The 24,697-nt window shown below is 38.1% G+C and overlaps 1 protein-coding gene across 5 annotated transcripts in view; it reads right to left on the minus strand.

Moving 5' to 3' along the window:
* Cep41 (centrosomal protein 41) overlaps positions 1-23,830 on the minus strand; it is a 42,988-nt gene extending 19,158 nt beyond the window's left edge. Inside the window, exons 1-3 of one of the 5 annotated variants that reach the window (XM_078040539.1) lie at positions 23,618-23,736; positions 10,199-10,315; positions 9,222-9,285 (exon numbers count right to left, since the gene is read on the minus strand). Coding sequence is in view for 1 of the 5 variants with exons in the window: in XM_005331099.5 (XP_005331156.1) it covers positions 9,222-9,285; positions 23,618-23,650 (97 nt within the window). In the remaining 4 variants the exon portion in view is untranslated. Of the gene's footprint in view, positions 1-8,574; positions 8,594-9,221; positions 9,286-10,198; positions 10,316-23,617; positions 23,775-23,805 lie in introns of those variants that run through there. The other 4 variants (XM_040291432.2, XM_005331099.5, XM_040291433.2 and 1 more) reach the window with 4 other exon arrangements.
* Positions 23,831-24,697: the final 867 nt, after the last annotated feature.

Consider the following 24,697-nt stretch of genomic DNA (forward strand, 5'->3'; position numbering starts at 1 on the left):
CCAAGGTGGTTTGGAGAGTTTTCATACTTTAAAACTGGACCAGAATCATTCTAGTCTTCAAATGAATTAAATTCTAGCTCCCAAGCCAGGGACTATTATTTTTTACTGGGCATGCTGCAATTTGATTCAATTCAGCACAGCAAGCTCTATCTGGCACCTAAAAAGTATGGCAAAAGAAAAACATTCAAAATAATTTCACATTTCTAAAATTGTGCTCTTAACATTAAGTCTTGAGAGGGCTAAATCTAACTAGGCTAAATCTAACTAGATCCCAAGTTCGGATCAAAGAAATGCTTCCAATTAATGACATGGATTGATGTTTTCAAGGATTATTTTAAACTTTTCTTCATGTTTGGGTCAGAGCAATGAGAGAAAAACCTTGCTCTGAAAACCCAAATACATTGTCAAAACACAACTTACTTCATTTGTTGTTATAAATTTTCTATCACAAATTCATTATGGAATAAAAATCTACTGTTTTGTTTTTCATTTTAAGACATACACTCTTTTTTTTTGGTACTGGGGATTGAATTCAGGGGCACTCAACCACTGAGCCATATCCCCAACCCTTTTATATATTTTATTTAGAGACAGGGTCTCACTGAGTTGCTTAGGGTCTCATTGACTTGCTTAGCACCTCACCCTTGCAGAGGCTGGCTTTGAACTTGTGATCTTCCTGCCTCAGCCTCCTGCTCAGCTGCTGGGATTACAGGCATGTGCCACTGCTCCTGGCAAGACATACACTCTTTATCGGGACTAGAAACAAAGATTCAGTGTAGTCCTAGACCCACACTGTGTTCTTCCAGAAGCTGAGAGAGAGATGAAGTCAGTTAGGACTACTCAGAAGGCCTGAGGCTTCTCAAAAGAGATGTATGGTCAGAAGAGGCACAAAAACCACCAAAGAACTGATTAAAACCAAATATGATCTTTTCTAGGTTCTTCAGCCTACAATTGACCTAAGAAGTGATCAGAACTCCAGAGGAAAAAAAACATAAATTTTTCCTGGACTTACACATCCCTCCTCCCCACTGCAACTCTAAACTTCTAAACTTGGTCATGGAGTTACCTGATCAATGGAAAGAGAGAAGACTACAGCAAATCAGTATGCTGTTCAGCTTCCCACCACCTTATTCTTAAACTATTTCAGAGGAGCTTTTGGTTGTATGTCCCTGACTCCCCAAGAGCTGCACAGTGCTGATGTGGTCTTTGGTGCCTTTGGCTAGGGAAGCTTCAGGCAGTCCAGTCAGAAATTTGGAAATAAATTTCTCCAGTGACACAGCAAATAGTAACTAAGCCAGGTCCATTCCCAATCTCCCGGTTTCTAATACGGCTCACAAAACACCTGGCTTTTCGAGCTCTGTTGTTTTATTAGTATTTACTCATTTTTACAAATTGAACCCCTTCCCTGCCCCCGCCCCCCCAAAAGAAATTGAACCCTACCATTGAGCCACGTCCCCAGCCCTTGTGTTTTAAAAACACGATTCATTGTGAGGTATGAAGTGCCACTTCCTAGACCAAAAGAGATGGGGACCATCTGATGTTAATTCCCTGAGGGATGGAAAATAGAAGCCAACCTCATTTATACTGTCTTTATTATTAAAAGAGTATATTTCCAAGTGACAGTGGTTTATACTAATGAAGTGTCTAAAATTAATTTCCTTATTAATTATCAACATTTTCAGTGTATTTATACAGCACTCCATCTTGCATCAGCAGACCCTCCCTCGAGGTTCTGAGGTAAGCTGTGCCGCCTACCTTTCGTTTTCCTATCAAAGGAGATGACAGACAAGATCTTTTGCAGTTATGCAGATATTTGGCAAATTTATGAAAAATTCAAGAGGCCCATTAATAAGAAGCTCTTTTTATTACAGACATTCATTCTATCTAAGTGTGGAAGAGAAAAGTTTGGAGGAGAAAAGGAAAGGGAGAATTTCCATATTGCTTCTTTTAGGATGACTGACCCCAAATCAACACAAAATCTCTAAATGTGATTTTAGAAAGTATAAACAGAGTGTTGTATGCTACTGTACAAACTTATATGTTAACTAAGTGCCTTATCCAACTATATCTAATTGCACCAGAAAATAGTTTTTTAAAAAATATTTATTTTTTGGTTGTAGATTGACACAATATCTTTATTTATTTATTTTTATATGGTGCTGAGGATCGAACCCAGGGCCCCAGATGTGCCAGGCAAACACTCTACCCCTGAGCCACAACCCAAGCCCAGAAAATAGTTTTTGACTACCTTTTTAAAAGACTGGAAGAAAATCAACTTCATAATTCACTTATTTATAAACACATTTTTAATATGTAAAAGGAGTCTTAAAAACTACTAGAGAGCTATTTTTTAAAAAAATATTTGAAATTATACGTTACTGCCAAATTTTGCTAGATAAGACTAATTTAAAAGAAAAAAGACAGAGGCTCTCCATTACTCACTGTCTAAAACTTCTTGCTCTACTACTGAAGATGCCAACTTACCCACCTCCTTCAGTGTTGCCTTAATTATTAAACTTGACAAACTTCCTGTCAGCCTCAGGTTCTCTAACATAATACCTTGTTAGCTCACCCAGCAGGAAGCAATCCGCTCCCTCCTCTGAACTCCTAAAGCACTGGCTTACCACTCACAAAGCATCTGTCACTGGACTAGATTAGTTTTATGTACTTTATTCAATGCAGAGTCCAAGATTATTTATCTGTGCACATGAACACATACACTCACAACCTTTATACCTCCCATTGTCTAGTGGAGGAGATGCTCAAAAATATTTGCTGAATGGAATATACTATAAGGATCTACCCTTTGAAAAATCCTAATAGTAAGTTGTTTAATAATGTAAATAATCACGTTCTAATCTGGCTTGAGTTTTTGCACAGCTGATTTTATTTAAACTATGCACAATTTGATATATAAACAATTATGTTTTGTTAGTACTACTCATATGACCGATATTGACTCAGGCAACTGAGAAGTACATAAAGTGGTATTTGGCTTCTGCCTTGTTACAACTTTAAGTTGCAATGAAAGATACGTAACAAAAGTTTTACAATTATAATCAAGAGAAAGGAACAATTCAACTCTATCAATAGTCCTGTGCAAAGGTAGAGTACAATTGATTAACCGAGTGACTCATTCATTAGACATTTTTTCCATTGCGGCTCTATAATTTAATAACATTATTTGTACTAAGCCTGTAAGAAAAGCCAGTGATTCTGAGCAGCAATAATCTAAGGTGGGTAAGATTTATAAGGCATGAACTCAGTTGCTAAGAGACAACTCTAAGGCTTTATTTTTCTTCAATATTTCCCTCCTCTGAGGAGAAGTTCTTTTGGCTCAGAATTAGCAGAAAGCGTGAAAAGAGGCACAGTGGTCCTTTGTTAACCTCAATAAGTTCTACGTGTGTATAGTGCACCCTGGTTTATAAAAGCCTTTCACATACATCTCTTCCTTTGACGTAAGAGATAGAATTAAATACCAAATAAAAATGAAGAGCACCCAGTCTATAATGAGTTTGAATGCTTAAGATTAAGGCTATTAGCAAGTATTCAGGAAAAGTAAAAACTAAAGAAGAAAAAAGGAAATGAAATATTCTAGTTTATGCAGAAATAATTAAAGGAAGGAAAATTTTATAAAAATAAAAATAAGCAAAGACTGAATGGAGAAAGTTTGCAAAATTTGGAAAGTGCAAAGAAATGTGAAATGAGATTGAATATAGACTGAAGTAAGAGGTAATGCATCTGGCAGAAGAGTTAGAAGAGACAAATAAAGGGAGAGCCCTGTGGCTTAGGAAGTGTCCCTTAATCAGTCTGCAGCACTGCAGAACAGAAACCCTGTGAGGGTGCTTGAGAACACACAAGAGCCCTGCCGAGCTGGCTGAACAAAATGCCGGCAGGGGTTTCGTCAGGATCATAATCCACTCATGGATTTGGCAGTGCAGGGGAGCTGGGAAGATACACTCAGGCACCTATAGAACAAAAGAAATGTTGGAAGTTCAAAATAATTCTGAGTTTTCTAGCCATGGTTGTACATCAGTGTTCAGGTCTCTATGAGGAGTCAGAAGTAAAGGAACAAAAAATAATCTTTATGTAGGAGGAAAATATCAGTTTCTGAAGAATTCAGCAGATGATTTGGGAGAAGATCAGAGATATTTGGTTCTTGATCAAGATGATTTGTGATTAATTCTTGATTTGCTCACTGGTAAGAAAAGATTAAAGACCCATCCATTTAGCCTTGAAATAGGAAATGCTCATTCATTCCTGTGCCTACTTCCTCTGACTGCAGAGTTTAAAAACATTCTGTAGATGAGAACTCCTAACTCTTACTTGGGCTCTAAAGTCTGTCCTGTGTTTTCTTACCCAGGACTCCTCATCTTTTCCACCTCATGCCACAAATAGCAATGATAATATTTGGACAAAACGCTGGGGTTTGGGCTGCCCCAGGCCCTGCTGGCTTCAAAGGATGATGGGTTCTGGGTCTTGGTACATAACCACAGGTGCTGCACACCAGGTAGAAGACCTCCTCTGAACAGAGAAGTCAATCACAAAAATGTACAGAACAGAATACCAACATTACAATAAAATCTCTCCCCTAAGTGGACTTTAAAATAGATTCTAAATTTGAAACACACACACACACACACACACACACACACACACAATCAAGTCCTAGAATAAGATTTCTCTCCCACACTAACTTTAAAATATTTTGAGCTTTAAAGCACTGAGGCATGCTTTGGCCCTTCCAAAAACTATTATGAAACTAGTTTGGGAGACTCTTGTTTGCAGGAAGATGGTAGATATACTTTACTCCTCCAGCTGAGTACAATAAAAAATGCTAGAAAACTCATAGAATAGGAGAAAATATCCACAATGATTATATTTCTGTAAATAAAAATAAAATGAAAATAATAATAATCAATAGTAATAATGGGAGAAAATACAATGATTATATTTTATAAATAAAAATAAACTGAAAATAATCAGTTTACTTTTCCAATTTTAATTATTCAATTTACCATGTAACCACAGTGATCAAGACTGGGTGGTAATGGTAGAGGGACAGACATACTGATCAAGGGAATAGAACAGAGTAAGAGTCTAATATCCAGAATAAATAAAAGAACTCTTGTAATACAAAGAAAAATGACCCAATTTTAAAACAGGCAAATGATTTGAATAGACATTTCTCCACAGGAGATATAAAAATTCCAACAAGCACATAAAAAAGGTGCTCAACATCATTAGTCATTAGGAACACACAAATTAAAACCATAATGAGATACTACTTCACACCCACAACGATGGCTATAATCAAAATGATGGACAATAACAAGCATTAGTGAGAATGTGGAGAAACAGAGCCTTCCTGCATTGCTGATGGGAATGTAAACTGTGGCTGCTTTGAAAAAATAGTTTGGCAGTTTCTCTAAAAATTAAACATAGAGTACCATATGACCAGCAATTCAGCACCTAGGCATATACTCAAGAGAACTGAAAACACATGTTCACACAAAAACTTGTATACATTGATGTTCAAAGCAGCACTTTGGCCAGAAAATGTAAATAATCCAAATGTCCATCAACTAATGAGTAGATAAACAAACACAGAATAGATGTACAACAGAATACTATTTGGCAATAAAAAGAAATGAAGTATTGACACCTGCTATAACACAGATGAATCTTGACAACACTATACTAAATGAGAGAAGACAGACACAAAGGCTATATATTTATTATATGATTTCATTTTTATGAAATTTTCAGAGTAGACAAGTCCATGGATTTAGAAAACATGTTAACGGTTATTCAACAAAGTAAAGATGTTAATTCTTTCCAAATTGATGAACAACTCCTATCAAAATCGCAGCAAATTTTAAATAAAGTTATCACAAAATTTGTCTGAAAAGAAATTAGAATAGCTAATTTTGTAAAGAAAAATAATCAGCATAACCAATTTTAATTAATCCAGTTTACCATGTAGCTACAGTAATCAAGACTGGGCGATAATGGTAGAGGGACAAATATACTGATCAAGGGAACAGAACAGAGACCCAGCAACAGAACCACACATTTATGCCCAACTGACTTTTGACAAAAATGACCATGTAATTCAATGGAGGAAAAGTAACCGTTTAAACAAACAATGCTGAACCAACTGTATACCCATAAGCAAAAAAAGTTAATCTTGATTAAGTCACACACCTTCTATTAAAATCACCCTCAAATGTATCATGGACTTAAATGTAAAATTTAAAACTAGAGAGTTTTTAGAAAAAATTCATTGGGATAGGCAAAGAGTTCTTACAATTGATAACAGAATCATGATCCATAAAAGGAAAAACTGAAAAATTGGTCCTCATCAAAATTTAAAACTTTTGCTGAATGCAGTGGTTCATGTCTGCAATTCCAGTTACTGAGGAGGCTGGGATAGGAACAATGTAAGTTTGAGGCCAGCCTTGTCAACCTAAAGACCTTGTCTGAAAAAAATAAAAAGGGTTACTTATACTGCTCCTATCCCAGCCTCCTAAGTAACTTGAGATATATAAGAAACTCTCGAATATTCAACAGCAAAAAGCCCAACAATTCAATTAGTACAGGCAAAAGACATGAACAGACATCTTACCAAAGATATACAAAAGGCAAATAAGCAAATGCAATGTTCATTATCAGCAATTAGGGAAAGTAAAATTGCAATACATTACTACACACCTATTAGAATGGCTATCAGAGATAATGAACCACTTAACCAATGTGGTGGGAACATCAAATAGTACAGTGACTTTGGAAAACAGTTCAGCAATTTCTTATACCACACAAATAAACTACCATGTGACTCAGCAATTGTACTCCTGGGCAATTATGAAGACTTATGATCACTCAAAATATGTACATAAGCCAGGCAAGGAGGTGTACACCTGTAATCCCAGTTACTAGGGAGGCTGAGGCAGGAGGATGATAAGTTTGAGGCCAGCCTCACCAACTTAGCAAGACTCTGTGTGAAAATAAAAAATAAAAAGAGCTGGGGATGTAGCTCAGTGGTGCAGCACCCCTGGATTCAATCCCCATGACTGCAGTAAATAAATAAATAAATCTGTATGAATGTTTATAGCATTTTCATCTGTAACATCCCTAAAGTGGTAACAATGCAGATAGTCTTCAACAGGTAAATACCAGCCAGTAATACAAAGGAATAAACTATCAACACATGTAATAACCTGCATGAATCTTAAGAATTATGCTGAGGAAAAAAATGACAATCCAAAGGTTACATACTATAGGATCCCATTTATATACTATTTGTGAAACAAAATGATTGAAACAGAGAAAGATTAGTGCCTGTGAGGGGTTAAATATTTGAGTGGGAGTAGAAAGGACAACATAAGGAATCTTGGGGTGATAGAAATGTTGTGTCCTTGACTGACATGTCAATGTCAATATCACAGTTGTGACAATATAGTTTTTTAAGATTTTTCCATATAGGAAACTGGGAAAAGGGTACATGAAATCTCTCTGTATCATTTCTTACAAAATGCATGTGATTCTACAATTATCTCAGAATAAAAAGCTAATTTTAAAAAAGTAGTTTAAAACTCTCAAGATATACTAGATATAGGTATTTAATATATATTATAAAAACCAACATAAGTATCTCAATATTACAAAAACTGAAATTAATTTCAGGCACTATTAGTGAATCAAATTTTAGTTATGAATTAAGAAACTGAAAAGAAAGAATGGGGTGGCATAAACCCCAGTTTGATTTTCAAGAGAAAAAGAAATTACAAAGGCATAGACGAATCTAAGTATCTTAGATAAATCTCAGTTTTTACAAATTTTAATTTCAAAGCTATAAAGATTTCAAGGACAGTAGTCTTTTAACATCACTTCTGGACTCTCCCATATCTGGTGCTTACCTCCATATCACTTATTTCAGAAGGGTGGGCCACTATTGCAATTAAGGGGGGAGGTGGGTACAAGTGAAGGAGCTCAGAGTACAAATGATAGAAGAAACAAGGCTGGGGGAAACACAGGGTGGTGAGACACTACACTAGATTTGGCACCTACTCTCCGGTATTGACTTTCTCACTCTGCAGACAATCCTGGCTTTAGCTTCTATATTGAACTCTGAGTAAACCACAAAATCTCCAGGCCACAATTTCCATCTCCTGTAAAACAGTGATAATATTTTCACCTGCCCATCAAACAGGATATTTGCAAGGATAAATATCTATATGACAAGGAGATGTTTGAAAGAAAGGTAAAAAGAAATAGTATCTGCATTTGAAACATTTAATTGAAGTCCAGGTTATTTGAGGAAACATGTGCAATGAAAGATATTGATTTTTAAGGAGACTGCAGAAAGAGAAAGACAAAATAAATGAGATCATTTAAACAAGGATAACACCCCCCCCCTTTTGCTTTCCTCAGTTGTCTTGAGGTACTGGTAGAAAATTCAGTACTGCTAAAGGTAGAGAGTCCCCCAATCTCCTAGCAAAGCCATTTTAATCAGGTAAATTTTCCACAACAGGATTTAAAGGGTAGAAAAAGAAAAAAACAAACAACTCAAACCTCACAAGACTGCAAATCCACCAGGATCTGGACAGCAGTCCTCATCACGACACTGAAGGATGTGAACAGCAAGGAAATAAGTAGGAAGGTACTTGTAAACCATATTTCACCTGAATTGCAGCACTAATTAAATTTTGTCTGATATTTTAGTTACTCATTCAAGTCTGTCTGCCATCACTTGAATCTAAGCTCTTTCATTGCAAAAACCACAATCCACACTCATCTTTCTATCACCCAAAGTCCACAGTTTCACTTGTACCTTCTGTGTGAACACCGAACAGAACAAACATGCACGTGGATATTACCACAAGCTTGAAGCAATATATTTAAGGTACTTCAAAACAGAAGATGACCTCCTGATATTTACTTAGCATCAGCGTCATAACTTACTGAACAATGGTTTCCATTTCTGGGATTTCATTTTCTCAATTTCTATTATTTCTAATGTGGTAATGAAAAATGAGCAAATTTTTACTGATAATTTGAAAAACAGTTTTCAAAGATAAGTCCTGAGCCCAAAAAGACATCAGACAAGAAAGTGAGAAACTTTTAGCTGTGATTTATACCAGTTTTGATGGGCTGCTTTCTGTCAAACATTAGCTATTGTATTAAAAAAAAAAATTCTAACTTTCTAAATCTTTACTCACCAGTGTCCAGTCTTGACTTGACATGCTGATATTTTGGGTTCTGTGGTATCCTTTTAGTCAAATACTACAAAATAAGAAAATCCACAATTAATTGGGTTAATGTAAAGATAAAGGTGGCAAACTCAGGAAAGAATCAGATACTTAAAAATAGGGAAAAATAATAAAATTTCATTGACTTTAAGGATGAAAGCTACTTTAGAGATCTAACCATCCCTACCATATAGAACTCTTTGCTATGGCATTTCTTCAGGTGAAGACAGTTATCTTGTTTCTGTCAAAACACATTTTGTTAAAATAATCTCAGAGTACTATGTGATAAGAATAAAAAAAAAAAGCTCTTAGAAATTATCTGGGGGACTAGGATTGTGGCTCAGCAGTAGAGTGCTCACCTAGCATATGCGAGGCCCTGGGTTCAATCCTTAGCACTACATAAAAATAAATAAATAAAGGTATTGTGTCCAACTACAACTAAAAAATAAATAAATATTAAAAAAAGAAAAAGAAATTACCTTGGAATTAAAGTCATCACATTATAGTGATGTTTATAGTTACACAATTCCCAACAATTCCCAACAGCCAGACTATGGAACCAGCCTAGGTGTTCCTCAATGGGTGAATGAATGAAGAAAATGTGGTATATATACACAGAGGAGTTTTACTAAGCCAGAAAAAAGAATGAAATTATATCATTTGTAGGAAAATGATGGAACTTGAGAACATTATGTTAAGTGAAATTAGCCAAACTTAGAAGGTCAAGAATTGGATGTTTTCTCTCATATGTGGAAGCTGGAGAGGAAAAAGAAAAAGGTGGGAGGGATCGCAAGAAAATCAAAGGGAGATCAGTAGAGAAGAGGGACCAGAGGGAGGAAAGGGGAATAAATGGGGAAATACCGGGGAATGATATTGGTCAAATTATATTGTGTGCCCATATGAGTAATCAACAACAAATCCCACCATTATGTACAACTATAACTTACCAATAAAAATATATGGAAAAAGAAAGAAAAAAAGAAAAATAATCTTGGGCTGGGGATGTAACTCAGTGGCACAGTGCTTGCCCAGCATGTGGGAAACCCTTGGTTTCATCCCTGGTACTACAAGAAAAGAAAAAAAAAAAAAAAAAAAACTTACATTGAGCCAAAATTGATCTCCCTTCAATTTCTTTTTAATCCACTGTTGTAACAGAGTGAATCATCTACCCCTGCCTCAAGAAACCTGTTAAGATAATGAAAGGCAGCTATCCTGCCCCTCTTTTTTAATGTTACTCTTTTTATGAAGGCTTTGGGACACCCTATAGATTTTATCCACAGATCATCTAAAATATAGCAGGTGGGATCCAGACCTGACCAGATGCTGTCTGGCCAGGGCCTGTGCTGGCAAACTCTGACACTGCTCCTCCAAGTCTGGGGCTCCACAAGTGTCACTGCCAACAGACTGGCTCTTGTGGCAGCTGAGGCTCATCTCAGGCTCAGGATAAGTTCATGGTTAGTAAAAATGCCTGCCAGGTCTCCCTTGTGCTGTGTTTTGATAGTTAACACTTTGAATCCAAGCACAAGACATTAACCCATATTAAATTCCTGTGGTGAGTGCAAAAGCCATTAAGGAAGGGAAGGATAAAGAAAAAGGACACTACAAAATATGGCTTTTTTTATAGGTCTTTTTCTAGCCTCTAAGTATGAAATCCATATGTTCAGTATAGGTAGCTGTGGAATATGAAATATGCAATTAAAACTGGGTAATATCTTTCCAACTTCATCTTCTGCACATGTGCTTATGGACAGGAATGTCCCCGTAATATCTCCAGTCTTGGAGATGTCTGCCTAGAATGCCTTTCCTCAACTTGTCCTTGGACAAAATTTATTTCCTCTGTAAAGCTGTCCAAAGTGGAATTAGGTACTTTCTTCTCCTATCCCCCAGAGTATCAATACCTGCCTACTGGCTACAACTAGAACTTCTTCCCTACTCTAGGATTTCCTTAAAGGTTTATATTTGCCCAGGATCCAGTACATACTAAGTGTACTTACTGATATTCAGTCAATAAATGAGTATCTGAATAAAGACTGAATTACAGCCAACTATCTGGTTCCTTAGGAGAGAACATTAAAACTTAAAAAAAAAAATTACACCACTTGCTTTTGAAAACAATTTATAGCATATCCTATTGGGAGGATTGCAAAATAAATTGCATACTGAGATACCTTTTCAAATGACCTACAAGCATAAAAAAAAAAAAGTAGGATACTTCTATGTCTGAACAAAATATCTGTTGGTCAAAGTTGTGGATTTCAGAGACCAAGAATAATTTTTAAAAACTTGTGGGGGGCACCTACAGAGAGTTATCAACTTTTAATTTTGCCAAGTAAGAACACAAAAAACAAAACCAAAGCAAAACCTTACAACTACCATCTGTTATTTTATTTTATTTTTAAAGAATTGTTTATTTTTAAATTTTTAATTTAATTTTTAGCTGATACATAAAAACATAAGCCATCTGCTATTTTTTTTCCCTAGTGCTGGGGATCGAACCCAGAGCCTTGCACATGCTAGGCAAGGACTGTACCACAGAGCTACATCCAGACCTGCCATCTGCTATTTTAATGCCTAAAAGGTAGAAAAAAAAATCCTAGAGTAAAAAGTTAAGTTCTGGGCTGGGGCTGTAGCTCAGTGGTAGAGCACTTGCCTAGCATGTGTGAGGCACTGGGTTCAATCCTTAGCACCACATAAAAATAAATAAAATAAAGGTATTCTGTCCATCTATAACTACAAAAAAATTTTTTTTAAAGTTCAGTTCTTAAGTAATATTAAAAAACTCATATGACATGGTCTTCATTTTTTGCTTCACACCTGGCAAGTAAAATCTTTATTATGAACAGTTAGCACTGGTCCCCAGATTCTTTTTGCAAGCATTGATCTGTTTCATCCTTAGAAAATGGTTACTGATCACTTCTCATTATGATCTGCTGTCTATAGGATAAAGTGACTATAACGTCAATTCCAATTCCTTTCCATTTTCCCTAGATGAAATGGAGATGATTCTTAAGTAATAGAAGGAAAATAAACATAAGACTGAAAAGGGAGATTTAGGACAAGTTCCCCAAAGAGAGACAATTTCATGGCAAAATGAAACAAATAGTACAGAGTCAAAGAAAGCAAATTCTAGATTTCAGTTATCTGAAGTTAAGAGACTTTTTTTTTTTTGGCACGATATATTTTTATCATTTCTATACTTTATTTCTTGTTTTTACTTTTGTTTTGTTTTTCCCACCAGTTTCCTTAGCAAAGCTTCTTTTGAAAAATTCCAGGCCAGTCTCTGCTGAACCAAGGGGATTTGTCCATACCTAAGCCAAAATAGCTAAGAAGTGAGGGTATCTCTGGGGACCAGGTGTGGTGGCGGCAGAATGATGAGGGGAGAGTGTGGACAGCTGCAGCCACTGAGCCCTTCCCGCCCCCGGTTTTCCCTTACATGGACTAATGAGAAATCCATATGCTGCAGGAGAAAAATGTAGCGTTTCTTTTCCATGTTCCCATTTCAGTCCAACTTTTTTTTATTGCTGATTTTCTAGTACCAACCACAACGTAAAGCTATTTGTGCTCCACTGCCAGCACAGTGCGTGTTTACAGTACAGCCATACTTTCTTCTTTAAAATTCTTGCTTTTGGGGTGACTGCTTCTTGACCTACTGACCAACTGGCTTTATTTCGATGACATAAACAGGCTGGAATGGTGGAAAGTGAAAGAGCTGTGAAAAGCAGCTGTTTCAAGGAAGACTATTCATTCCTTCAACAAAGACTTATTGAGCACCAGCCATTCACTTACTGAATGCCCACCAGGAGCAGACCCCTATGCTGAGGACACATTCAGCTGTCACTGACTTCTGGATACACTCATGTCAGACAGTGGGGTGAACAAGGAGAGGGAAGCAGGGGTGTGATGGGAGCACAAAAATGGTACCTAATCCAGATTAAGTGTCAAGAACCATTTTCTGAAAGGGTGCCTTCTGTGTTAAATTCTGAGGACCCAAGGTTTTTCAAGTACACAGAGGAGTGGGTGGGAGACAGGGCTGCAGAGAGAAAAGCCTGGGCAAGTAAAGAGATAGAGAAGGCATGGACAGCTTTAAGAAAACTAATGGCAACTGGTAGACCTGGAACACTGGGGGTAGTATGAGGATGAATGACGCTGGAGAGGCAGGCAGGAGCAGATCATAAAGGGCCTTGTATACAGGCTAACAAATTTGGATTTTTATCCTGTGGATCAGTGGGTCTTAAACAGGTGCACTTTTGCCCAGGAACATTTGTTAATGTCTAGAGACACTTTGGGTTGTCACAACTGGGTGTTGGGGGTTGCTGTTATTATCTTATGGATAAAGGTCAAGGATACTGCTGAATATTCAATAATGGACAGAACAGCCCTCATAACAAAGAAGTAGCCTAAATGTCAATAATGCCAAAGTTAAGAAACCCAAGAGAAGATGATGGGGAATCACTAAAAGTTTAGGGAGCAGTGATGAGATTATATTTCCTTTTTTTTTTTTTTTTTTAACAAGCTCTCTGTTAAAAAACTCTGGCGGTTGGGGCTAGGGATGTGGCTCAGGCGGTGGCACGCTCGCCTGGCATGCGTGTGGCCCGGGGTTCCATCCTCAGCACCACATACAAACAAAGATGTTGTGTCCGCCAAATACTAAAAAATAAATGTTAAAAAATTCTCTCTCTCTCACTCTTTCTTTAAAAAAAAAAAATAATCTCTGGCGGCAATTTGGAAAATTTGCTTGTAGTCAAAAAGGGAGACAGTCAAGAAAATCAGGTGGGAGGGTATTGTGCTAAGAGGAACTCTGGTCCTGAGAAAGTGGCAGTAGAGATGAACAGAAACCATTTCAAGAAACATTTAAAATGTTGAATCAAAACAATGGTCAATGGCCTGTTGTAACAAAAGGACAGTGGTACCATGCCCCCAACAAGGGAGTTGAAGAGGAAGCATATATGGAAAAACATGGTATGTGCAGTTTAGTGTTGTTCGTCACCCCTCAGTTATTTTGCCCAGCCAGCCGGGCTGCGGCAGTTTAGGGCATGAACAGTACAAGATATCTTAGTAGGTTATCTAAAATGGAAGTGTCTAGTTGGCTATATGGATCTGGAAATCGGGAGATAGATGTAGTCTATGAAAAAAAAAAAAAGATATGGGAGTTATCAGCTATAGGCAACTGAAGAAATCATGATAATGGCCAAAACCCACTCTAGAAAAAGTATAAACTGAGAAGAAAAACCTCAACATTGAAAGTTAGGTGGATAAAATGCAACTTCTGAGACTCAGAAGAAGCCATAAGAAAGTGAGTCATGAAAACTTAAGAAGAGCTGCAGAAAGAAAGGAGGGGTCAACAGGGAACAAAGCTGTCACGTCAGAGAACTAGAGGTCAAGCATGAACAGGTGAACAAGAATGAGGGTCAAGTAAAGAACAACAGAAAGGTGAATTTAGATTTAGCAAAACAGGACATTGTAGATGGCCCTGGTGAAAGCAGTTATGGTAAATTGACAAGGGCAGATGCAAAAACAGCAGGTCCCCTGTATGAGAGGGGAGGAAGAAAAGAAAAGGATAGTAAGTAGACAGATGGTCTTTTTGTTTTTTTCCCCAGTCCAAGAGCTAAGGGATAATCTTTGTTGTTGTTTTCTTTTCTTTAAGACAGAAAGAGAGAGAAATTAATTTGAGAATGTTTATAGGTTAATGAGCAGAGGTTCAGGTAGAAGAGGAAGCTTTGGATATATTTAAAATAAAATAAAAATTTAAGATAGGTAGTCATAATGAAGTTCATTAAGAAGAATCAGGAAGTTAAGTTGATGTTTGTGGTATTATTACAGGTTCTCTGAGAACAACCGAAAATGTCAAAGACCCTGTAAGGGCTACATCTCTAGGGAGGGTGAAACAATATGTAATATCCTCCCTGTGTACCTTCCTTACCCAGCTACTCCACTTCTTCTGACTCTTGAAACCAAGCACAAACATGTCTCCTAGGAATTCTCCTTTAAAAGGCCTCAATCAGAGGGAAATATCTTCCCTGCCTAGATTTTACTTCTCTTTGTGCCATTCACACATCTCGCTCCCTGCGTTTCCAACAGGGGCTCAATCTTGTACATCTCTGTACTTGCTACAAAGCCTTGTACTAGTGAAAGAGCAGAAAGTACCTGCCAAATGAAGACCTGAACAACATCAGTGTGCATGCTGGTGCCTATGTAGGTACACAGACATCAGGGGCTCTGGAAATCTGAAAGGAAATGGCTCATACATTGTAGAGTGAGAAGAGAGTTCACAGAAGAGTGGGCACTGAAGCTGTGTTTCAGGGTTGAACATCTGTGGATAAAAAGATGGGGAAGAAGGATGGAAAAAGCACTCCAAGTGCATTTTTCAAGATAGCCACAAGAAAATTTCCCATCCTAGTGTGATGTTACCTTCCTCCTATTGAGTAGTGGAACCTATGTTTCCTCTGCAGAATCTGGGTGGGTCTGGGACTGTGATGGAAGTGATATCATGTGACTTCTGAGGCTAGATCATAAAAGAAGTACCGCTTCTACCTGGTTCTCTCAGGACACTTGCTCTTGGAATTCAGTGATCATGTGATAGGAAAGGCCACAGAAAAGCCCATTGCATGGCCAATAGACAACAATAACACTACCTTTGTGAATGAAGATGTTTTCAAAGTAAGTTAGCTCCAGTTCCCATCTATCTGCAAAACCACATGAGAGATTCCAAGTGAGAACCACCTAGCTGAGCCCAGTGAATTTTCAGAACCATGAGGGATAATAGTAAAATGGTGGTTTCTTTTTTAAAATAGGGAAATGGTTCAAAAGAAATCAATATATAATTAGAACATCACTCCTCCCTGATTATTCTCTAGCTAAGCTTCTTAGGAATAATAATGTACATTGCATATCTGCCCTTCTCTTTGGTCCATTATAGTGCTGCTCACTGAAGATTCTACCACAGCTACCCAACATCTGATACCCTATTTGATGAATATAATGGATACTCTTCAGAGTGTAACTTATTTTTCTATACCACATGACACTGACATATATCCCCACTTTCTTCAGTTTCTACTCCCTTGGCTTTGGCGGTATTCTCTGATTCTCTAATGACATACAGATCATTTCTCTGTCAGCCACTTAATTACTGTGCTCCCCAGGATTCCACCTTCTCAATCAATAGGTTCTCTGTGAGCAAACACTTAGGCTTATTTCCATTTATAGGCATCTAATTTCTGATTTGTGAACTTTCAGCCTTGACTTCTCTCAGCTTCAGAGATAGATACATAGATAGATAGATAGATCTCAATCATACATGTTTATCCACTTATTTGACAAATATTTATGAAATACTATTGTGTGCAGGTAATGAGACAATGCAGCACAGGAGGTCCCTATCCTATGTTCTTGTAAGTATGCCAGAAAGCAAACTAGTAAATACAATAATTACAGATGACCTATACTGGGCAAAGAGAGCAGACTAAATTAAAGCATTTTATTTCACTCCCACCCAAAACATTCACTGAAAGGGTATTATTACCTTTCAGTATTATACCCACCCACCCAAAATCAAACAGAGTGGGAGAAGTGACAGCAGTGGAACACTAGATTCTTGAACTCTAGAAAGCAGATCAACAAGTGAAAATGCCTGATGTACTCAAGATAACCAAAGACTAAGAAGGAATAGGGAAAGAAGCCAAGAACAAGTCTTAAAAGGCTAAGAAGTTGACAGACTCAGGCACCTCCAGAAGTGGGGAGTAAAAGAAGTGGCTAAAGGACTGGTGGAAGCCTATTTGAGAAGCAGCTAGATCTCCAAATCCCTCTCTCCTCTGTGTGACTGCCCCGTGCCCATCCTAGCAGACATCTATAGATTTATTTCCTGGAAAGGATTTCTGGAGTGGGAGGTCTCCACACAGTAGAAGGCAGAGATATCTTTATTGAAAATGAGAGGAATAAGTGAATGGTGCACATTAGTGTTGAGATTTAATCTCTAGGTATAATCCCACCAGGCATCCATCTAGGCTTTTACTCTCAGGAGACCAGAGGAATTTCCTGGAGAATTTGACCAGGCACAGAGGAAAGGCTAAGAGTGCAGAGTTGAAAGGGGGAGTTCCTAAATCATAGCTTAGTGATATTGTTCTATAATAAAGCTCACCATTTGCAAGCCTCTCCCCAATATACAAAGACCTCAACCACCTTTTAAAATCTTTTACTCAAAGAGCAAACAGATCGGGGTAGTGAGGAGCAGAGGGAATAGCAAGATATTAGGAAATAAGATTGATTAAATTATGTTCAGTCCAAATATAAAGAAAACAGAACAAATTTCTTTTTTTTCCTTTTTTTTTAAAGAGAGAGAGAATTTTTTTTTAATATTTATTTTTTAGTTTTCAGCGGACACAACATCTTTGTTTGTATGTGGTGCTGAGGATCGAATCCGGGCCACACGCATGGCAGGCGAGCGCGCTACCGCTTGAGCCACATCCCCAGCCCACAGATTTCACTATTACATATAAGAATAATGCACCAATTAAATAAAAAATAAATCTCCTACTCAAAAACACAAATTAATAACTAAGAACTAAAAGAAGCCTGAGATCATTATCTCTTATCCAATAGAATTAACAGGACTAGGGTCCTTATAAGAAGAGACAACAATGAACTCCCTCACCCCTCACCTTCACTGTGAGCACATTTACAAGCCAGGAAGAGAGTCCTCGCCAGAAACTGGACTCAGTGAGCACCTTGATCTTGATCTTTTAGACTCTAGAACTATGAAAAATAAATTTCTGCTGCTTAAGCCACCCAGTCTATGGTATTTTGTTATGGCAGTCTAAGCTGATTGATATAAAAACAAAAAGAAAAACAGATATTTGGAGGAAACAGAGACTATACAGGGGAAAAACATTTTTATAAGCTATTATTAGTTGGAGCAAGGTACAGTGGCCCACACCTGAAATCCTAGTAACTTGGGAGGCTGAGGCTGGGGAACAGCAAGTTCAAGGTCAACCTTGGCAACTCAGTGAGACCCTACTCAAAAGAAAATAAAAGGGTTAGGGGGTGTGGCCCAGTGTAGAGATCCTCTGGGCTCAATCCCAGTACCGCAAAAACAAACCAACCAGGGCTGGCGTTGTGGCTCAGCGGTAGAGCATTAGCCTAGCACATTCGAGGCCCTGGGTTCGATCCTCTGCACCACATAAAAATAAATAAATAACATAAAGGTATTGTGTCCAACTATAACTAAAAAAACAAAACAAAACAAAAAACACCCTAACCAATACTATCTAATACTATCCTTTGTTGACCTATTCCTGGATCTCAGCACCCAAAAGGGGAAATACATATGTATGTGTGTGTGTGTGTGTGTGTGTGTGTGTGTGTGTATGTATGTGTGTGTGTATATATATATATATATATATATATATTCATATAATGTATCATTAGAGAAATGAAAACAGCATATCCAGACAAAAATGTATATATGAATATTCACTGTAGCATTATTCATAGCCCCAAAATGGAAACAATCCAAATGTCCATTAATAGAAGAACAGATAAACAAAATGAGGTATATCTATGTGATAGAATATTACTCAGCAATAAATGGAACGAAGTACTGATGAATGAAATAACAAGAACAAATCTTAAATATCATGCTAAGTGGAAGAAGGCAGTTACAAAGGACCATTTTTCATGATTTCTTTTACATGAAATATCAGACTAGAAAATAGATTAGTGATTTCCACAACTGGATGGGAAGGTGTGATGGGAGGATTGACGCCAGCTAGAGGTTACAGTACTTCTTTTGGGGGTGATAACAATGTTCTAAAATTAACTCTAGTGATGACTGCACATCTCTATAGATCATTAAAAGGAGTAAATTTAAATTATGTGAATTACCATCTCTATAAAGCTTCTACTATAAAAAATTAAACTGTAATCTGGGTGCTGAGATAGGAGGATCACGAATTCAAAGCCAGACTCAGCAATTTAGCGAGGCTCTAAGCAACTCAGTGAAACCTTGTCTCTAAAATACAAAATAGGGCTGGGGATGTGGCTCAGTGGCCAAGTGCTCCTGTGGGGTCAAGTGCCCTGGTACCCACCCCCCTCAAAAAAATAAAATTTAAATAGTAAAAAGAGAAAAATATTAAAACCTTTTTCTTTCAAAAACAGCCTTGCTACAGGATTTTTAAAACTACAGGGGCTGGGGATGTGGCTCAAGCGGTAGCGCGCTCGCCTGGCATGCGTGCGGCTGGGATTCGATCCTCAGCACCACATACAAACAAAGATGTTGTGTCCGCCGAAAACTAAAAAAAAAAATAAATAAATATTAAAATTCTCTCTCTCTCTCCTCTCTCTTAAAAAAAAAAAAAAAAACTACAGCCAGGTACACTGATAGACGCTTGTAATCTTAGTGACTCACAAGTTTGAGGCAGAAGAATTGGAAGATAGAGACTACCCTGGGCAACTTAGTGAGATCCCATCTTGAATAAAAAATTTAAAAGTACTCAGGATATAGCTTGATGGTAGAGCACTCCTGGGTTCAATTCCCGACACACACACAACACACACACACACCAAAAAAAAAAAAAAAAGGAAAGAAACAACATTAAGCTACAGACCAGGAGGAATTATTTGCAAAGCACATATCCAGTATAGAACTAGTATCTCAAATATAAAAAGAGCTCTCAAAACTCAACAGTAAAAATGTTCACTGCTGGGGGGAAGAACAGAGGTAATTTGGACTAGACCGAGGGGAGTGAGGAGAGGGGAGGGGGTATGGGGGTAGAAATTATAGCAGAATGAGTCAGACATTATTACCTTATGTGCATATATGATTACATGACCTCTACATGGTATGACCAGATGAAAGAGAAGTTGTACTCAACATTTAAGTATGACGTGTTAAAATGCATTCTACTGTCATGTATAACTAATTAGAACAAATAAAAATATAAATATTTTTAAAATATTCATTGCATCATTGTTTATAACAGCAAAAAGTCAGAAACAACCTAAAAGACCACCATGGAGGAATGAATAAATAAAATGCTACATTACTGTACGGCAGTTAAAAGTTTTAAAGTAGATATATCCATCTATATGGATGGAACTCAAGCATAATTTGCATGATAAAAGTTGTAAAGATAAATAGCATATTACTTTTACTATGTTTAAGCACAGAAAATAATGTTGTATGCCATATAAGAAAAATAAAGCCTGTAAATTGGAAAGATACACATTAAATGTATGGGAGCAGATGTCTATGGTGAAGGGAGAAGAATGGAAGGTAAAAATAATAAGAACTAAAATTAACTATAACTGGAGACTATGAAGAATTAAATATCAATCCATTTGCACAAATTAGGTTTAATATAACCAGAAAAAACAAACAAACAAATGATTAATACTATGATATGACCATATCAAGTACTTAGGTAAGAGTTAAAAGAAAATAATTAAGTTGAGCTATAGTTTTCTAACATGGAAAGATATATTAAGGAAAAAAAAGTCAAATAACCATATGTATAATATTATAACATTTATGTAAAACAAAATTACAATATAAAACTCTTTCTATACACACACACACACACACACACACACACACCAACTTTCTCTGGGCAAATGGAAACATTGTAAATAGTGATGTAAAAAAATTTCTTACATTAGTCATAGGAAACATAGAATAAAGTAAAGGCAAAAACTCTAGGAAAAACAAAGAAACATAAGAAAGGACAAGTAATCTCAATGATTATTTCTGAAATAATATTTACACAGTCACCACCACCAGCCACACTGACAACATCAAACGTTGTAAAACCAAGATTTTACAAAACGTGGATATCTCATACACTGTTGGTAGAAACAATATATAGTCTCTCTGGAAAATAGTTTGGCAATTTCTAATAAAACTAAACATATGCTTACCTTACAACCTAGCAATCATACTCCTGGGTGTCTATCCCAGAAAAAGAACTACACCCAATGTTGATATAGTTATTTTAAAAGCCCCAAACTGAAAACAACCAAAATGTCCTAAAACAGAATCCCTAAAAATTAAAAACATATTGGCAGAAATTAAAAACAATAAAAGGATTAGTAGATAAAGTTAACCTCTTGAAAAAAGCAAAAAAGACAAATATAAGGAGAATAGGAAATAAAAGTGAAGAATAAAAATTAAAGAACCAGCAATGTACATGCAATATCAGAATAATTAATTTAAGACAAAGGATGGAGAAAATGGGAGTTCCTCATTTAGATGGTCATCCATCACTCTCCCAAAGCTAATTAAGGAGTCTCCATGATTTCACCCCGTTAGTAGGCTTTTCATTGCTATAGTCAACACTAGACAGAAAGAACTTAAAGAAAGTTTTCTTTGGGCTCATTGTTGCAGAGGTTTCAGTCCTTAGTCAGATGGCTCCAAGGCTGAAACATGGTGGAAGGATGTGATGGAGGAAAGTTGCTAAGCTCCTTGCAGCCAAAAGCAGGGAAGTGGGGCTTAGGACAAGATACAGTCTCCATGGACAAGCTCCCAACCAAGCCCCACCTGTCTACAGTTTCTACCACCTTCCAGTAGTCCACTCAGTTATCAATGGATTAATCCACCAATAAATCAGAGCCTTCATAATTCAATCAATTCCCAAAACACCTGACCTCCAAACATGGCTTCACTGGGGACAAAGACTTCAATACATAAGACTTTGGGGGCATTCCAGATACAAACCATAATATGCCCCTTAAATATTGCTCCCCAATTCTGTCTCCAGTTTCAGTGGCTTCAGTTTAGATCTGTATCAAGTAACCTACCTCACCAATCTCTCTATCTCTAGTCGTGGCCTCCACAAGTCCATTCTCCTTCATGCAGTTACAGTCATCTGACCATGTAAATACCCATGTCACTCCTTACTAAAACTTTTCAAAAGCATTTCAAATTCTGACCGGCAGGTAAGAGAATTCATTATGTGGCAAACTACTACTCTCTAGTAGTCTAGTAATCTACCCCCCTTACTCCCCAGAGACATTTCTTACTAACATTACTTTTTTTGACAAACCATAATTGTATATATTTATAGGGCACAATTTGATGCATGGGCAACACACACACATACACACACACACACACCCCAGTGGAATGATTAAATCAACCTAATTAACCTATCCAATACCTCACTTAATTTTTTTGTGGTGAGACATTGAAATTCACTCGTGGCTGTTTGAAACATATACAATATATTAAGTGTAGACATTCTGTTGTGCAATAGATCTCAAAAATTTAGTCCTCCTAACTGAATGAAACCTTATACCCTTTGACCAACATCTCCCCACCCCACCTCCCAACCCCAGCTTTTGGTGACACTATTCTACTCTCTACTTCTGAGTTGGATTTTTTTTAGATTTCACATGTGAGATTATACAGTATTTAGATTGATTAAGTTAGATTTACTAATTGATCATGGTATTCTGAACAGCCTGAACTCAGCCTTTCTCAACACTGTACCAAGGATTCACGGAGGTGAAAGGATTGCAACTCGCCTTTGGGATAAAGGCTAAGAACTTTAGCAAGATATAGAAGACCCCTCCCAATTTGAGTCTCTATAGACTCCTGCAGGGGACTGTTCAGAGCTCAACACTCAACTGTTTGCTCATGCTGGTCTACCAGGGATGCTTTTTCACCAGCCTAATGAATGGCCTTGAAATGCCCAGGACCCTTCTCTCATTTCCTCCCTTGGTCTTATGTGTATTAAAATCTTGTTTACAGGTCTCCTGGAGATTGACTTCCTAAAGGGCGGAGGCTTCGTCTTGTTCTCTAAGTCTAGCACCTACTGCGTGGTAGGCATCTAATATTTGTTGACCTTAGATGGACACGAATGCAGCAAAGCACTTAGGGTGAGATAGATGAAGAAGTTAGAGGTTCTAGGGGGGGGGGGGGTAAAAGTAATTCCTTGTTTTGTCCCCTTTTCCAATGGGTTGGTCTGCTTGTTTCTGCTCTTCCTGTACCAACACCATTAAATGACGGCTCCCTTTCCTCTGGTTTCTCTAGTGCTCAGAGCTTCCTTTGTATTTCACTAGTTTTGCAACTGTCACTCCTAGACTGTAAGCCCTTTGAAGGTAGGGGCTGTGACTTTATGTACTTCGCTCCTCGCGGCGACAAACCATATTTGGACGTCCAGTCCATACTTGGGGACTGTCACCACCAGACGCTAAACATGGCCTGGAGCCCCAGGCCTTCCCCCGCCCCAGGCCCTGAGCTCCGACCCCTCCTCACGCCGGCCGCTTCCCGCCTTCCGGGCGGCGGAAGTAGCTGTCTGGTCGTCCCTGTCCACGTGGCGCCTTTTCCGGTGCGCCCGCCCCGTCCGGCTCTGAGGTCCGGACCTGGCCCTCACCTCAGGATTCCCAATGTGCCTCCGGAAAGACATATTTGCTCCAACCGACCACGCTCGGGGTTCTAGCCTCACGGGTTGCCTCTAACCCTAGCTTTCAACCCCTACCCCGACCTCGCTCAGCCGCCTCCCTATAATCTCTTCTCCGATTGGCCTGTCTTCCCAGGCCAGCCAATGGCTGCTCCGCTTACTGTCTCAGTTCAGGGTCGTGTAAGAGCGAGCCTCCGATCAATGGTTGCTAAGGACTACGCGGGACGCCAGCTAGCCCGGCCTTTTGTGCTGACGTGCTGGACCGCGAGCTCCAGCCTTAGCGCGGGAAGTGGGGTTCGGGGAGGGGGCCGGAGGGAGCAGATTGGCGCCTGCGCAGTGCCCAAGGCAGGGGAGGGTTTCGATAGTGGCGACAGAAGGGGCATTTTAGCTGATGGGGGAGCAGGAATGCAGCTTGGGACGCACCTCCTTGGAGCCCACTCCCCGCTCTTAAGGCCATTCTAATCAAACATCCCCAATAGGGAATACGATATGAAGCAGGAATGAGAGTATATAGTTTATTGTTTTCAGGTTAAGTTATTATGCAAATTATGCAAAATATCATGAGTAAATACAGTAATTATTGTTACTTTAAAAGCTTTTACGCTAGCGAAAGAACGGCAGCTTTAATTGCAAAGCACACACACCATTCAGTGGCTCATCATTCATTTAACAAGTATTTAATAAGCACCTTATGAGAAAAGCTGCAGTAGGTTTTGTGGAGGATGGGAAGATGACTAAAACCCAATCCCGTCGTCATGGAAACCATTGTGACTCCTGCCACCAGCCACCACCTGTTCTCATTCCAGATCTGAAAATTAAGTCCTAGCACCTTTACAAAACAATTACGCACACAGTTTGACTTGGCTCTTAAATGTCCCACCAAATCCATCAAAATTATTATTTCCTTTTACATGGAAGGAACAACACAGTAACCCTTTGTCCTTTGTTCTAAGTTGTTTTTTCCAGGAATGGAAAAAGATTACCCTGAGCTGTTCATATTCACTGGTTCTCTGAATAATAGCATACATGTGAGCCTCTTCAGGGTCTGTGCAT

This window comes from Ictidomys tridecemlineatus, chromosome 2 (genome assembly GCF_052094955.1).
Source record: "Ictidomys tridecemlineatus isolate mIctTri1 chromosome 2, mIctTri1.hap1, whole genome shotgun sequence".
Classification (NCBI taxonomy): Eukaryota; Metazoa; Chordata; class Mammalia; order Rodentia; family Sciuridae; genus Ictidomys; species Ictidomys tridecemlineatus.